At 38.0% G+C, this 14,013-nt stretch overlaps 1 protein-coding gene across 3 annotated transcripts; it reads right to left on the reverse strand.

Annotated features, from left to right (window-relative positions):
- Positions 1-230: 230 nt before the first annotated feature.
- Positions 231-11,664, reverse strand: LOC121952379 (histone acetyltransferase KAT5). Of its 3 annotated transcripts, XM_042499014.1 has the most exons (16): positions 11,613-11,664; positions 11,466-11,532; positions 10,151-10,219; positions 9,874-10,010; positions 7,952-8,020; positions 7,683-7,865; positions 6,960-7,130; positions 6,788-6,862; positions 5,462-5,524; positions 4,934-5,182; positions 4,744-4,833; positions 4,511-4,651; positions 4,280-4,373; positions 4,005-4,164; positions 2,874-2,955; positions 231-2,370 (listed from the first exon to the last, which is right to left on the reverse strand). In XM_042499014.1, exons 1-16 carry the CDS (start codon positions 11,640-11,642, stop codon positions 2,236-2,238), a joined length of 1,815 nt encoding a protein of 604 aa, XP_042354948.1. In that variant the 5' UTR covers positions 11,643-11,664; the 3' UTR covers positions 231-2,235. The 3 variants fall into 3 exon arrangements, with proteins under 3 accessions (XP_042354948.1, XP_042354949.1, XP_042354951.1); XM_042499015.1 differs by lacking the exon at positions 7,683-7,865; XM_042499017.1 differs by lacking the exons at positions 7,683-7,865; positions 7,952-8,020.
- Positions 11,665-14,013: the final 2,349 nt, after the last annotated feature.

Raw genomic sequence — 14,013 nt, forward strand, 5'->3', positions numbered from 1 at the left:
ACCAAAAGTGATTATTCCCAGAGATGCTCCACATTCAAAAATATATTGTGGTTAGAGACAATACTGCCATGCCCTCAGCGTAAAAATTCTTCAAGTAACAAATGGCTCTACTCACCCCGCTCTCCCCTTCACACAGCTGAACCTGCTCCTGTGGGCGCGCTGCTAATAAAAAACACTGCATACTAAATAGGGGGCCAAGACTGACTTTTAAAGACACACATTTAAAACTCTTTCAGGGTTTTTAAGATGTTCTTTTTTTTATCAAGTCGACAAGCTTTTTCATATCAAACGTTTCAAATCATACTCTCAACTGTGTTCCACTTAAAGATATACTAAATAATTTCAACAGGGTAAATTCAACATCCTTTGTGACATGTAAACATAAAACACAACTGAAAGTCAGATACCACTTTTATGTCTTTTCCTGCTGATATTGTGCAACCAGTTAGTTTACATTAAGTAAAAAAAGACACGAAAGACAACTGTACACAAAATTTACATTCCTCTAACAGTTCAACATGGCTTCTGTCTTCTAAGCTTTTTTTTTTTTTTTTTAGTTTTTTTTTTTTTTATACAATCAGTATGTACAGTTACAGGAAACAGATGTTTAGACCGGGGAACTGATTTGTCTCATTGCACACTGTACAGATGATCATGATTGCGGATAATCTGAAAAAAGGAAGGTTCACCTGGATGATCACAAACTAAGAATATAAATATTTCCAACTATTTAAAATAGGGAAATGAAAGCAGAGCTGCTACTGTAAAAGATAACGAAAAACCTGAACTGACCGTGTTGGAATGTAAGCAACATTATAATTGTGGGTGCTGATGTCTAGTTTTGTATTTTTTGTCTGTGCCCAAACTGTTCTGGCTGTTTATTTAAATATCATTTTGTGAGCGATATTTCTACTGCAACATCTCTGTTCTTCTTATTAGCTGAAAGCGATAAAATACAGGCACTGAGGGGGAATCACTATAACTGAAAATGACCTTGTACATGTTCACATGAGAGTTACAACGTTTCATTTTTACTCCCAAGACGTTTCAGCAATGTTTTGAAGCCTGCACACTTTGCATTAAAAAAATCTATATTAGAAATTAGAAAGTGATGATTTTGGAGTGTTTTTTAGACATTAGTTATTATTGTTGTTTAAAGATATATTATGCAGGATCTCTTTAAAAAAACAATCTATAGACTCATACAGCGGTAATCCCTCTCAATCATCACCACTTGAAGTTGTAGAGGTCTGTTTATCTGCAGACTCTGTCGTCTGCATGTATTTTCTTAGATTTTTTCTTAATGTCTGCACTCAGGATGTTCATGGGCGTGTACTGCCACAGCCCTCAGGTGAGGTCTGGGCTTTATAAAAAAAGAAACCAGACCTTACTCAACAGAAACCCAAGAGACACAGCACAGAAAAAAACAACTATAATGAGATGAAATGTCACACGAGAGTGAATCTGGGTTTGGCTTTTAGTTTCACTTTCGCTGGCAAGCGTGTTTACAAAGAGTTATCCTGCAAAGTATACCTTAAAGGAGTGCTACGAGTCTTAAAAAAACAAAGTTGTTATCAACTAAGGTTTTTTTAAATATATGAGCTGCATGAAAAACTAAAGTGTTGATACTAGATTTTGGTGGTAAATTCATTATTTTGATGAAAACATTTGAATGCCACTTCTGTGTGTGGCGATTACAAACGATGTTGACAAAATCCAACGCTTACCGTTTCATGTTGAATTCAAGAAAATGAAATACACTTTGTGGTTTTACCTAATGTGGAGTCATCAATAGATGCGGCAAATCACTGTAGAACTTAAATTATCTATAAAACAACCATCTTGCTTCCATTAGATGGTCTGCATGTTATAATTTACACTATTAAACAGACACCATGTCTCTATTTTAACGCACTGTTGGTCATAAACAGGATCTTTTACACAGTAGTAGGTGTTTTGTATATTTTGGCTGCGTCGCCGTTAACTAGCTTCTCTTTTGTCCCCACGTCTGAGAGCTTTTTAAATTCACAATATATAATGAATATTCACAATAAAAGCTTATGCATCTCAAGTGACAGTTTGTGTTCACTGTTTCTTATCTGAGGAGGAGTTCTGGGCTCAGAAAGGGTTTCAGGTCCTCGGTGAGACGCCTTAAGAAAAACCTTTATCTGATCCACTGTTTGTTTCAAGTCTGCTGTCTGGCAATTTGGGGATTTAGTGAACCGGGTCGGGAGTCTACCACTTGCCCCTCTTGCTCCAGTCCTTAGGTGTGAAGTGAAGGCATTTTGGATCTATGCGCAAGTGTCTCTTCTGCATTGCTCTTTCGTGCCCGTCCACTATGTCCTCTGAAAGAGTCAGGATGTACTGACCCTGGATACAAGAGACAAGACAAAGTCAAAACTTGAAACAGAATATCATATCACATTTTCTTGAGCATACTGCACAAAAAAACCCAATGCGGCTAAATCCATTAGTCCTCGGACTGGATACAGCTAGTTTATCAAATCAGCTGGCAGCTGATGTTTTGAATTAAAAATTGCCGTCACTGATAAAATTAGCATGACCTGCAAATCAGTCAAATTTCCCCCTTTTTTGGATATTTTAATTCTCTTCACTTTTTGGCAGAAATTCAAAATATTGGAAACATTTGGGGATCCTGGTATTAAAAAAAAAGTTGAACAAAGAGTAGTATAAAGGCTAATGACAGCAGTGTGACGTGCCTGTGCGTTTTTTATACTGCTGTTAGTGTTTTCTAGCTGAGAGGAGGGCGGCGTCAGCTCAACGGTTAATTTACACAGAAATGTTAACACCACCATGCTCCAGATATTATCACAAAGAGCACGTTTGAGGGAAATACTAAAAATGTCTCTCACCTTGTAGTAGTTGATGAGGTTGAGGTACTGAAGTGTTGAAATGACGTCTTCTTTCTTTACACTTGTGATCTCACTGATCTCACTGGAGGTTACAAAAAAAAACCAAAGTCAAATCAGGCTACAGGCAACAAAAATACATTACCAGATTTAATTGTAGGTAGTAATGAGCGATATGGTCAACAAGTAATATTGCAATATTTTTTAGGTTATATCATGATACAAAATATATAGAGAGAAATATTTTGAAATCTCTCCTAAAGTACAATAGGCTGCAAAATCAACAAATTTAATAATGATAAACACGCACTTCGATAATAAATTTAAATAAAGTACTGTTAGAAAAAAGTTACATCCAGTACTGTTACAGTAAAGTTATAATTAAGTCAAGTATTGTTACAATGAAATAAATCAGAGGTACCACTGGTGCTTTCATTTAAAGGTTCACCTCGGGCCCAAAGTGTTTATGTTTTGTTGTGAACTTGAAGCTTCTGGTAAACAGTTAGCTGTTAGCAGAAAGTTAAACTGTTCAGGAGGCGCCACTAAATCTAAGTATTTATTCACTGTGACCTGGCAACAAACTAACATCTCTACAGTTCATGTAGCAATAATATTTGCAAGTCGCACTGGTGCTTCATGGTAACAAAATGGGACTGAATAGTCGGCTTCTGGAGCCCTGCAGATACAAAAACACTTCAGCATGTTTATGTGCGACATCATCATGTTTGTACGGCGTTTGTTTTTTTTGTGTCTCTGAGAGGGAGGGAGCCATAGGAGTGAAATAGAGAACAGATACGCCAAAGCAAGGCTCACGTCAGTAGCTAAATAATAAAATAAATAACTAAATAAAGACACCTTATACTTGATGTCCATTATATAGTGATTTTGTACATCCCACGGAGAAGGAGCCACAATACATTAAGTATAATCAATTTATCAGCCACCCCTAGTTGCTGGTAAACATAAAGGTAAGTAGTCTCTATGTGCTGCTGTGCAGAGATATGTTTTAAGTGGGAATACACTTATTTAAGTGAGTTAGGGTAAATCTACATTTTGCCAACAGGTAAGTGCAAGAAAGTCTCAAGAAAAACACAGAATTTGTTCAGATAAAATGCAAAGAGTCACGACACATACTTGATGGTAATCTGCGGCCTTTCACCATTGTCAGGTTTAAGGTCCATGAGAATTTCCAAGATGGTCTGTGACCAGTAGGAGCGATAGGACAAAAGACCGAGGTCAGAAAGTGGCTTCTCGGGAGTGCCCGTCTTCCCTTCTACCTTGGACAGCTCGTAACCTGACAAATACAGACACAGTGAATACATCAGTACAGGTGAGATCAACAGAGAAATGCAAAGAATTTGACTGCACATGTATCTATTGAACATTGTGCCACTGCTTTCGATACTTACTGAACTCAATGAGCAGTTTGCCATAACCTCTCCGCTGGTACGGAGGCAAGGTCAGGATGCAGGCAACGTTATAATCTTCAGTCGACTCTTTTTCCTGCACAGGGAAAATCAAAATGAAGTTTAGTTTCGGGGAAGCCCTGTTTGTATAGGGGATTGTTTCCAAATTGTTATGAATAGGCTGTAAACACACACTGTAGCAGTAATTAGAAACGATTATCATCATCTGTGTACCTTAGAGAAGTACCCCACTATGTGGAAGCCTTTGGAGTCATACTCGGTCATAACATAGAAGAGGAAAGGGTCTGTGTCGTAATACAAGGTTTTGTGGTCCAGGAAACATTTAGCAAGTAAACACAGGTTCTGGGAATAAGTCTGGAGAAATGTAACAGACATAGATCAATCAAAAACGGCAAATGTTGTGAAAAGAAATCTTGAGAGGAGAGAGGATATTTTCAGTTACTGACTTTGTTTTTCCTGCCGTCAATCTCAAAAAATGAGATGGTGCCTTTGCGGTAGATCTCGTTGCCTGGGGGATGTCTTAGATTACATTTTGTCTGTCAAAGATATAACGGACACGAGGATGAGCGCAATGTGCAACGATCTCAGCAACAAGAGATTAAGGGCTTAAGATGGTGACATGCTGATGATTTTTACCAAATGCCTCTGGAGACACTTCAGGCTTTTGAGGTACTTGAGACAGAATTCACAGAGGTAGAGGATGGGCAATGTGGTGAGTTCCTGCGGGTACGGCGAGAAGTACCAGGGCTTCAGTCTGTGACGTCCTAATTCTATACACTCTATGTTTTTCATGCGGGTGACGATGTCGTCGTGGCTGCGGTCGGACACCAGACTGCCTGTCATGCGAGGCGCAGACGGGATGCCGTCCGAACTGTCTTGGGAATCCTGGTGGTAAAAAATGTAGGCATTAGAAACGCTCGGCACTGCAGCTGCAGATAAAAGGTTAAACTGCTTGATCAGACAGAGAATTAGCATTTTAAGATTTCTATACATTCAGATTTGATTAAATATGTAACATATATGATTACAGTGGTTGTAGACATTGGCAAAGGACTAGAGTTGGTCCTGAGGTAAGCAGCACCTCCTTTTATTGGAGCCACAGAGGCACAGCTGAATATTACACAGAAACACAATCAACAGGCAATAACAGGAAATAAAACTGACCTCAGGTGGTGGGAGAAAGACACTGGCACTTTGAGGGTTGTTATACTGCAAAACCTTTATCATCTAGCAGAAAAAGACAAAAACAGCGGCATTTCAAAATAAAAGACACAGTTCTTATTTACATTTAACAGTTTGGTTATCAGATACAACAGATTGACGAGCAATACTGAACTTCTGTGTAACATCTGCGTTGGTGCGTTCGAGTGTGCTTTCAGCGAGCAAAACTGGCAATCACAGAGAGCGAGAGTGACGTTACACAATGAATGAGTGCAGAAAAGAGCAACCGTTAGACCAATTACTTCATGTGACTGACAGACTGTTTTGTGAACTTTTATGACGAACCCACTGGCCACTGTCATCAGAGATGACGTGAGCGTGGGAGGTCGGCTGCAGCAATTTTCTAAACTCAGTATGACAGCTGAGCTGCTCACATCGAGAAGCCTGACAGAGTGAATGGAAACCCTGAAAATCTAGATCTGACCTGCTTTGTTTGGTTGTTTTCTGCCTCGTCTTTTTTTTTTTAATGGGTATAACTGCCTTGTTACGTGTATGTCATCAAAATGGACCAAGTTACAATCACTTCTTCTGCTCGATGACGCCACCAATCTCTCCAAAACAAAGAGCACGCGTTTAAGATGACTTGGTCAGACATCATTAATATTTGTATCACAAAATAAACTGAAGTGTAATTTTTTTATTACTTACTTGCGGGAATGTTATAGGTCATGATGTTTGTTTCTAATTAATTTAAACTAAAGAAGGTCTTGACAAAACAGATTTACGGTTCAGAGGCATCTTAGCAGGGCGTTGTGATGTGTGATGCTTCAAACACCATCAAACACAGCGCACAGACATAACCTGCAAACACTCTAAGAACATTTAGAAAAATTAAAAGTATTCAGCTGAAAATTTCTATCAATATAGTTGTAATATCTGTATTTTATAGGATGTTACATAAAAATTAGCATGGGGGGGGGGTTAGTCTATTTTATATCATAGAAAAAGCATTCATGTGAATTTTTTTTTAAAAAAAAACTTTAATTTCAGATTCATTTTCTAACAAATACTGATGTAAAACTTTAATGTGCTCACATTAATACAGTCAGTATTTGTGGTCTTTTTTCTTAAATACTGGTACAGATGATAAACATAACAGTGTGTTCTTTGACTATGGTGTACATTTTAATATTGTGTGATACTGTACACATATTTACATTTGTATAGCAAAAATAAAAGGACAAAATTATGCTTCTTCAAAACCAGTGACTCCAGACATTTGACACGAGAAAATAAAAAGCTGACTGTAAAGATGAGACAGTCACATACCTCGTCAGCTCCCCCACAATTAGCTTTTCTCTTCCTCCCGGGCTGCGAGGGGATGAGTCGTCGGGCGGTGCCGTTCTATCGGTATAAAAAAAACAAGAATTAAGCATTAGACTGTGAAAAAAAAAAAGACTTCAACTCAAACATTTAAAGAACCCAGGACGCGTTTGTTTACCGTTGTGAGCGAGGAGATCTGTTCATGGTCTTCGCGGGACTTGAAGGTGTTGGTCTCCCTCACAGCAGGAAAAACAGATGCCTGAGAGGCTTCAGCTGAACTTGGCAGGGAGGGCACGGGGGTGGCCGGGGATACCTGAGTCGCCAAGGGGACGGCCTCTACTTTCCTCTTCTGCAGCAAACAAACGTCATTAGATATTTGGCTTAAAACGAGCACAGACAGACCAAATGAATCAGAATTTTTGTGTCCAAACAAGATGTTTTGATTCCAGTCAGAGGCATGTGTTACACAGCAACAAAGTAACGATTAAAATCTGGGTTTTATTGCATGAAGGAGTGCCATGTTAATATTATCTGCAGTCTGTTCACTGGTATAAGCTAAAACTGTGTCTGCTTTAATAGCCACAGCATATCACATTAAGCAGGATTTACCAATTTCTTTTTATCTCCAGGTCAAACTAGTCCAATGTAATCGCCCTATTAAAACCTGGTATTAAGATGCAACAGACACAGATCAGCTGCAACTGCACTGGGTTTACACTTACAACTGAAAAGGAGTCTAAACTTCCTGCAGCGACAGCTTTTCACTCTTTTCTGGTTGAGCAATTGATTATGTTAGCTGCTTTGTGATATCTGAAAAAGACTTTGTTACACCTGCAGATAATGAAAGCTCATCTTCAGCACTACATGGGAGATTACATCACAGACAGAGAACAGCAGCTACCTTGAGAGATTTGATGTTGAAATGTGGCTTGACAAGTCCAGTGCAAACACCTGACAAACTTTTGGATACACTGTGTGTTAAACCACTTCCAGATGTGATCTGCACGACCGGATCACCATCTTCTTTTTTTGTGTCATGGTTGTTTATATCTGGTTTTCCATGCAGTTCAGCATGACCCGATAGCTGTATGATCACACAAGATGCACGTTAACACCAGGTTTAAACAAGGTCTCAGTTTCATTTCTAGAATGTGTGAATTCAACTTGTACCGGTGTGGGGAGGGTTTTGCCTCTGGAAGGAGCTGTGGCAGATTGTACGTTGAGATCTAGACTCTTCCTCTGAATTGAACAGAAAGGAAGAGAAGGAAGGCGGTTAACTTACATTCATATTAACCCTCGGGTTAATACGCAGGGATTCACTGCACACACACAATGGAACTAGTGTCGTCAATAGGGGTGTCACGACTCTCCAAATTCACGATTCAATTTGACTTTCCATTTTAAGATTCAGTTTTTGATCTGAAATTTGCCACTGTTAGACTATCGAGTCTTAATTCCTAGATCAACAGGTCACTGGTTTTCTGTCCTAACACTCTGTCTATGGTTACAGCAATACACCATGATACTGGTAGTACACTGTAGTAGGAAAATTGATGGTTATCATACATATTTACAGTATCCAAGTAAAATGCAACTGGATGGAACATCTCACCATCTCCTTTCCTCTTCAACTGCCTGTCAGACTTTTTACACACATTTTAAAAAAGGGTTTCAAGTTTAAATTTTCTCAAATCAAAAATGCATCTGTTTTCACTCCTTTAAGGCTCATTGTAACTGATAATATTAACTATAATTGTGTGATATCATATACTGTGAAACCGCGATATTTTCTGAGAGGGTAAATATACTGTTGACATCCTGGTTCATTTGCATTTTCAAAGTCTTCTTAAAAAAAGACAGGCTACGTGGTGTAGAGCTCAATATAGCTGCCATATTCTGTTGGGAGTGTTTTACACTGAGGCCATATGGTCAAATTTAAATAATCTATTTTTAAGATTATAATAACCATAGCTTATTTCACCAGTCAACTGGGAACGGCTCAACTTCATGTCACTCGAATTGTAGTTTTTCTGTCAATGACGCCTTCGTTGTTTACATAACTCACTGGTAAGACAAAATGTTGCCTCACTTGTGACTTTAGGAAATCATGAAGATTTTACAGTTCTATTGTTTCTCCATCATCCCCGAGTCCAGCAGTGGCCGCGGCGTCTCAAAAAGTGCAGCTGCAGGCTACTGCTGAGCTATGCTGTATCGTCTTTAAAGTGTTGTTCTTTTCCCCTTCTGAGGAGCGCACGTCAGCAGGGGTGGAGAGAAAAAAAAAATCTAGGAGAATCACCAAACCTGCTTTTAGTTTTGGTCAAAATGTAAAGCTTATTTTGATCAATTTTTGATTCAGAATCCAAATCGTGACACCCCTGATATTCAATGATAACTTAAATTTCAATCAAATCTGAAGAAGAATTAATGCAAAAATATAAGATAAATATACGTTTCTTAAACGTAAAGAGTTCTCTTCAACAAACACCCCTATACATTTTTGCTAAAATTATCCATGCGTGTTGAGACTGGGTTAAATATATAACCACAAAGAAAAAAGAAAAAAAAAAGTTGAAAATAAAATGCTGTGTCCATACAGCCAGCACACACCTCATATATTGTGGTATATTTTGACAGATTGTTGCAGCATGCAAAATATTGTAGGTCATTAGAAAACAGACCATGTAAATAATTGCTAATTTCATTGTAGGTATTTTTCTGCCCAGTAAAACAGCCTCAAGTGAAAATGATGAACTTGTCAAAACAGCGTTACTATTTCTATTTGTGCTGCTTGTAGTGACGACTGGTTACAAATACTAATCTCACTTGTGACCACCAATACTGTAAAGATTACTATATTCGCTAAGCAATATTCATCACACAGTTAGTGAAAGTGACATCAATAACTCACTCATCTAATATAAACTGTCTTATTTTTAATTACTCGGTGGCTGTCAAACACGCTGGGATGTAAAACTTAAGCTCATACTGTATAAACTCGTGTCTTCACCAGGAAAATGATCTTGCCAAACTTAAGCATATTGTTGCTATATGAGTGCTCAAGATATACATTTGGCAGCGTAACATAAACTTACCACTTCTCTCTCTGGGGAGCTGGGACGGGAGCCTGGAAGACCATTCTTGGTTGGCGTTTTAGCTTCTTTTTTAGGAAATTGAAGCTTCTTCATGTCCAGCCTGTCTCCTGTGACCCACTCATCCAGGCGCTTGTTGACTGTTCACACGAGCAATCATAAACAAACAAGAACACATGGGCTGAGATCTTTGTGTAACTGATTCAGCCCATGAAGGAACTAAAATAGTTAGAACTGCACGTCAAGAAAAAAACTAAAAGTAAACACAAACTGTACTCACAGTCGATATAGTGAACATAGTAAAGTTTTCTCGAGGAGACTTCCTTCACGCTGAGAATTTCAGCCAATGCTGCAAGAGAAGCAGAGAAGTCAAGTTCAAATTTACAATGAACTGTACTTAAATCACACAAGAATTGTGTTGGACTTTGATGAATTAGCTGCTAAAACATTTATTGACAGATTTACCACGATGCTTAACAACTGTAGATAAACACCGTGGGTTTAAGTTTTCGTGTAGCTGTCATTAAACTAAGGTAACACTTAGTGCTAAAACAATTACTGAAGAATTCAATTAGTGGTTTGACAGAAGACAAAAAACAAACACAACAAAGTGTTGGTTTCTGCTTTTCAAGTGTGATAAATTGCTGCTTTGAGTTATTGTAAATTCTTTGGGGTTTTAGATTGATGTACAGTCCACAAGAGTGATTAAAAGATGTCAAGCTCTAAATTCAAATAGACATTTTACCTAATCTACAGAAATATTATAAACAACTGATGAAAATTATAACTAATAATAAAAACAAACATAAGTATAAGCCCTTGTCGCAACGTAAACCTAAGGTGTCATCGCGACACTAGAAATACTCGTATGGACTACACATATTGTGTTCATTTTTCTTGTGATTAGCGTTTTTATTGTGTATAAGAGTGAATAGTTTTACATCTTCAGACCTTTAAAGGTGGAAACACCTTTCTCACTAATCATATAAACACTGCACCCTGTGACAAGGGTGGTGAATAGTTATTGTTCATTTACAGAGTCAAAATTAAGCTAATACGTTAATGAACCACTGCGCGAAACTCATTTGGAGATAAAGTAAAATAATGTCTTTTTACAATTACAGTTTAACTGAGGAAATGTCACTGAGATGTCCGACTAATTTTGACTACTTTTATTGTGACTCTTATTTTCTCATCCTCCGACCTGTCACAACAAGTAGGACCACTTTAGCTCAGATATGATCCCTATAAATGAGCCAGTCTGCATTCAGAGAACCAAAGGTTTAATCGCAGCAACCAGTTTCATATTTGTAAACAGCAAACTGATGTCAGATGGATTTCGCCTAAGTTGGTTTTTCCCAATAAAAAAATATTTTATAAAAATGTCCGCAACAGTTAGCGAGTTTATTTCTTGTTGGGTCTGACAGTGGTTTAGTATATATTAAAACTGCACGCTGTCAAACGCCATGTGTGCCCCGTGAGTGTGGTGTTTACGGCGCTTTAACTGGAGGCCGAGGCTCCTGATAACAACAGCTGAGGCTCGCTACTTCGCGTTAGCTAGCTTAGCATCGGAAAAATAACCGGACAATACTTACGCCATTCGTCCTCGTGCTCTTGGTTTTTACGAAGAACGGGGAGTCGACAGCCCTCGACAATCTCGACCTGTCGAAAATAACACGTTAATATGCATCTGGAAAGGACTCATCGTCTCTAAAATAAAATTACATCTCTCGGAAACCTACCGATGATGCGTTGTCCGCCATTTTCGTCATCTGTGAGAGCAGGAGCGGGGTGTTGTGGGAAAATGCCGGTCCACGACAAAGATGACACAAACAGCAAGATGGTACTCCGTACGGTACGCGAGGAGCGGAAGTCGGAAAACCAAACCGGAAAAAAGAAGCAGAAGTCCTTCTATTTTCACAATTAAAAAGAAACATGTCATATTCAAGAGAATACAATTACCAACAGCAAGCAAAGGGCGAGAAATAATGACAAAATTACAATACAAAAATAAATTATAATCAAATAAACATCAAGTGGTTCAACAGGAGAAAGAGATAATGAATACTACTCCTACTTCTACTACTGCTTTTACTATTACTACTTCTACTACAACAACAACAACAACAACAGCAAATAATAATAATAATAATAATCGGTCTAACTTTAGATAACATTTTTCATTCAAGGGGTTACTCAAGTGTTTTATAATGAAGTCAAATAAAAATAGAATAAATAAAAAATGGCAGATTCAAACAAGTGCAAATACTGCTCAATGAAACAAATGAATAGACAAAAAAAGGAAGACATTGTAAGAGCACTAAAATATGTGTAAGATAGAAATAAAAGAAAGGAAGGCAGGACTAATAAAAAGGCTAAAATGTCAGGGGAAAAAAACAAATTAAGAATGACAATCAAAAAGGCAATGCTGATTTAAAAAAAAAAAAAACAGTTTTGGATTGTTATATAAAAATATTTACAGAGCTTGCATCTCCTCTAGCCTTGAATGGGGAATGCCATGATTTCGGTGCATAGCTGAAAAGGGCTGAGCTGAAGATTTTCTTATTTTTGTAATAGTTTGTAGCGGTTTCAAAAACTGTCAGCAGATGATCTGGGGCTGTGAGGGGTTTCCAAAACTCAGATTTACAAACTAGACTCAGAAGATTTTATCCCTGCAAAAGTCGATTCTATGGCCACTTGGAGGCAGCAAAAGACAGACTGTGTCAACAACATTCACAGACATGGGCTGTATAAATGAACCACAGATTACACAATGGTAGGCCTATATTGATATATATCACAGGAGCTGTAACAGTAACAACAGCCAATGGAGAAAGGACCAAATGTATTTAGCTTTTAATCAAACACACTATTACAGCTTTTAATTTAATTAACTTGAATGATGTTTTACTGTTTGATATCAGTTTCCTCTAAATATGTTGACCACTGATTCATATAGTATTTTTGTTAAAACAAGTTTGTTGAAATTGTTTCATCTCTGTAAGTAATTATTTGACACCACTAAGTTTTTGTACACAAACAAAATTATGGATGGTATCATTTTTTCCTCTACTGGTGATCAATAATGTAAAGATCATTCTTCGCGGTTCTCTCTTGCAACTTGACTAGATGCTGTCAGATTGGTTCAAACAAAGTGGATCACAAAATGATGCACAACAACTACAAAGAGATGCAAAATTACTACGAAGTCTATGTGTCTTGGTCCTATGCAGGAGAGGTGGTGGGTCCCTTTGTACATCAGTGCCCAGGGGCCCATTGTTTCATAATCCACCCATGATAGGCCTCATAAATAAGTGTGAATTTGCAATAGTCAGCGTTTAAGCAAATCATGTCACTGAGCGAGGGCAAAGGTTATAAATGATCTTTATTAGAATCCTTGGAACAGCGTTCAATACACAGAACTTGCATTTTTTTGAGTTGAGAAACAATGAAATAACCTGTAAATGATAAACAAATGATATTGAACAAAAAACAACCAGCCTTCCATTTCATTGCTAATTTTCAATCAGACAACCGTAGCTTTCTGTAGGGATAGCCTGCATATTATTATTAACCATGCATGATAGAGTGCACTGAAATCAGGTGGCTTCTTATGATGAACGGGTGAAATAGTGACAAGATTTAAAGAAAGTGTCAGAGTGAAAAAGCTGTTTGATTTTGTACATACACTCGGCTGCATCCTGCAAAGTCACTTCCAGAATACTGCTTGCATGTGATTATATTAAATTTCCACTGGAGCCAAATCAAATCTGTCAGAAATGATCTAATTTCTAAACCGACAGGAAAACAAGTCTTAAGAACATGAAAATTTTAGGAGGATTGAAAATCTAGAAGGTTCCCACTGGACGTCCTTTCAGAGCTCTTTCTTTGGTCAGAAAATTAATGAGAACATTTGACGACATAATCTCACTCTGCATGCTCTGCATTTCACAGCAGCAGAGGGATGATTTGTTTTCTTCTTTGGTACCGCGGGCCTTACGACCTCAGGCCGAGACGTTCCCAGACTGGTTAATGACTTCAGCACTAATTATCCCTGCTTTGTTCCAGGGTTGAAGCTCTTTTTTTAATCTTACAAAGTCATACCTGCAGGTCTGCTACCAACTCATGGCTTTTCATATAATT

This window comes from Plectropomus leopardus, chromosome 13 (genome assembly GCF_008729295.1).
Source record: "Plectropomus leopardus isolate mb chromosome 13, YSFRI_Pleo_2.0, whole genome shotgun sequence".
Taxonomy (NCBI): domain Eukaryota; kingdom Metazoa; phylum Chordata; class Actinopteri; order Perciformes; family Serranidae; genus Plectropomus; species Plectropomus leopardus.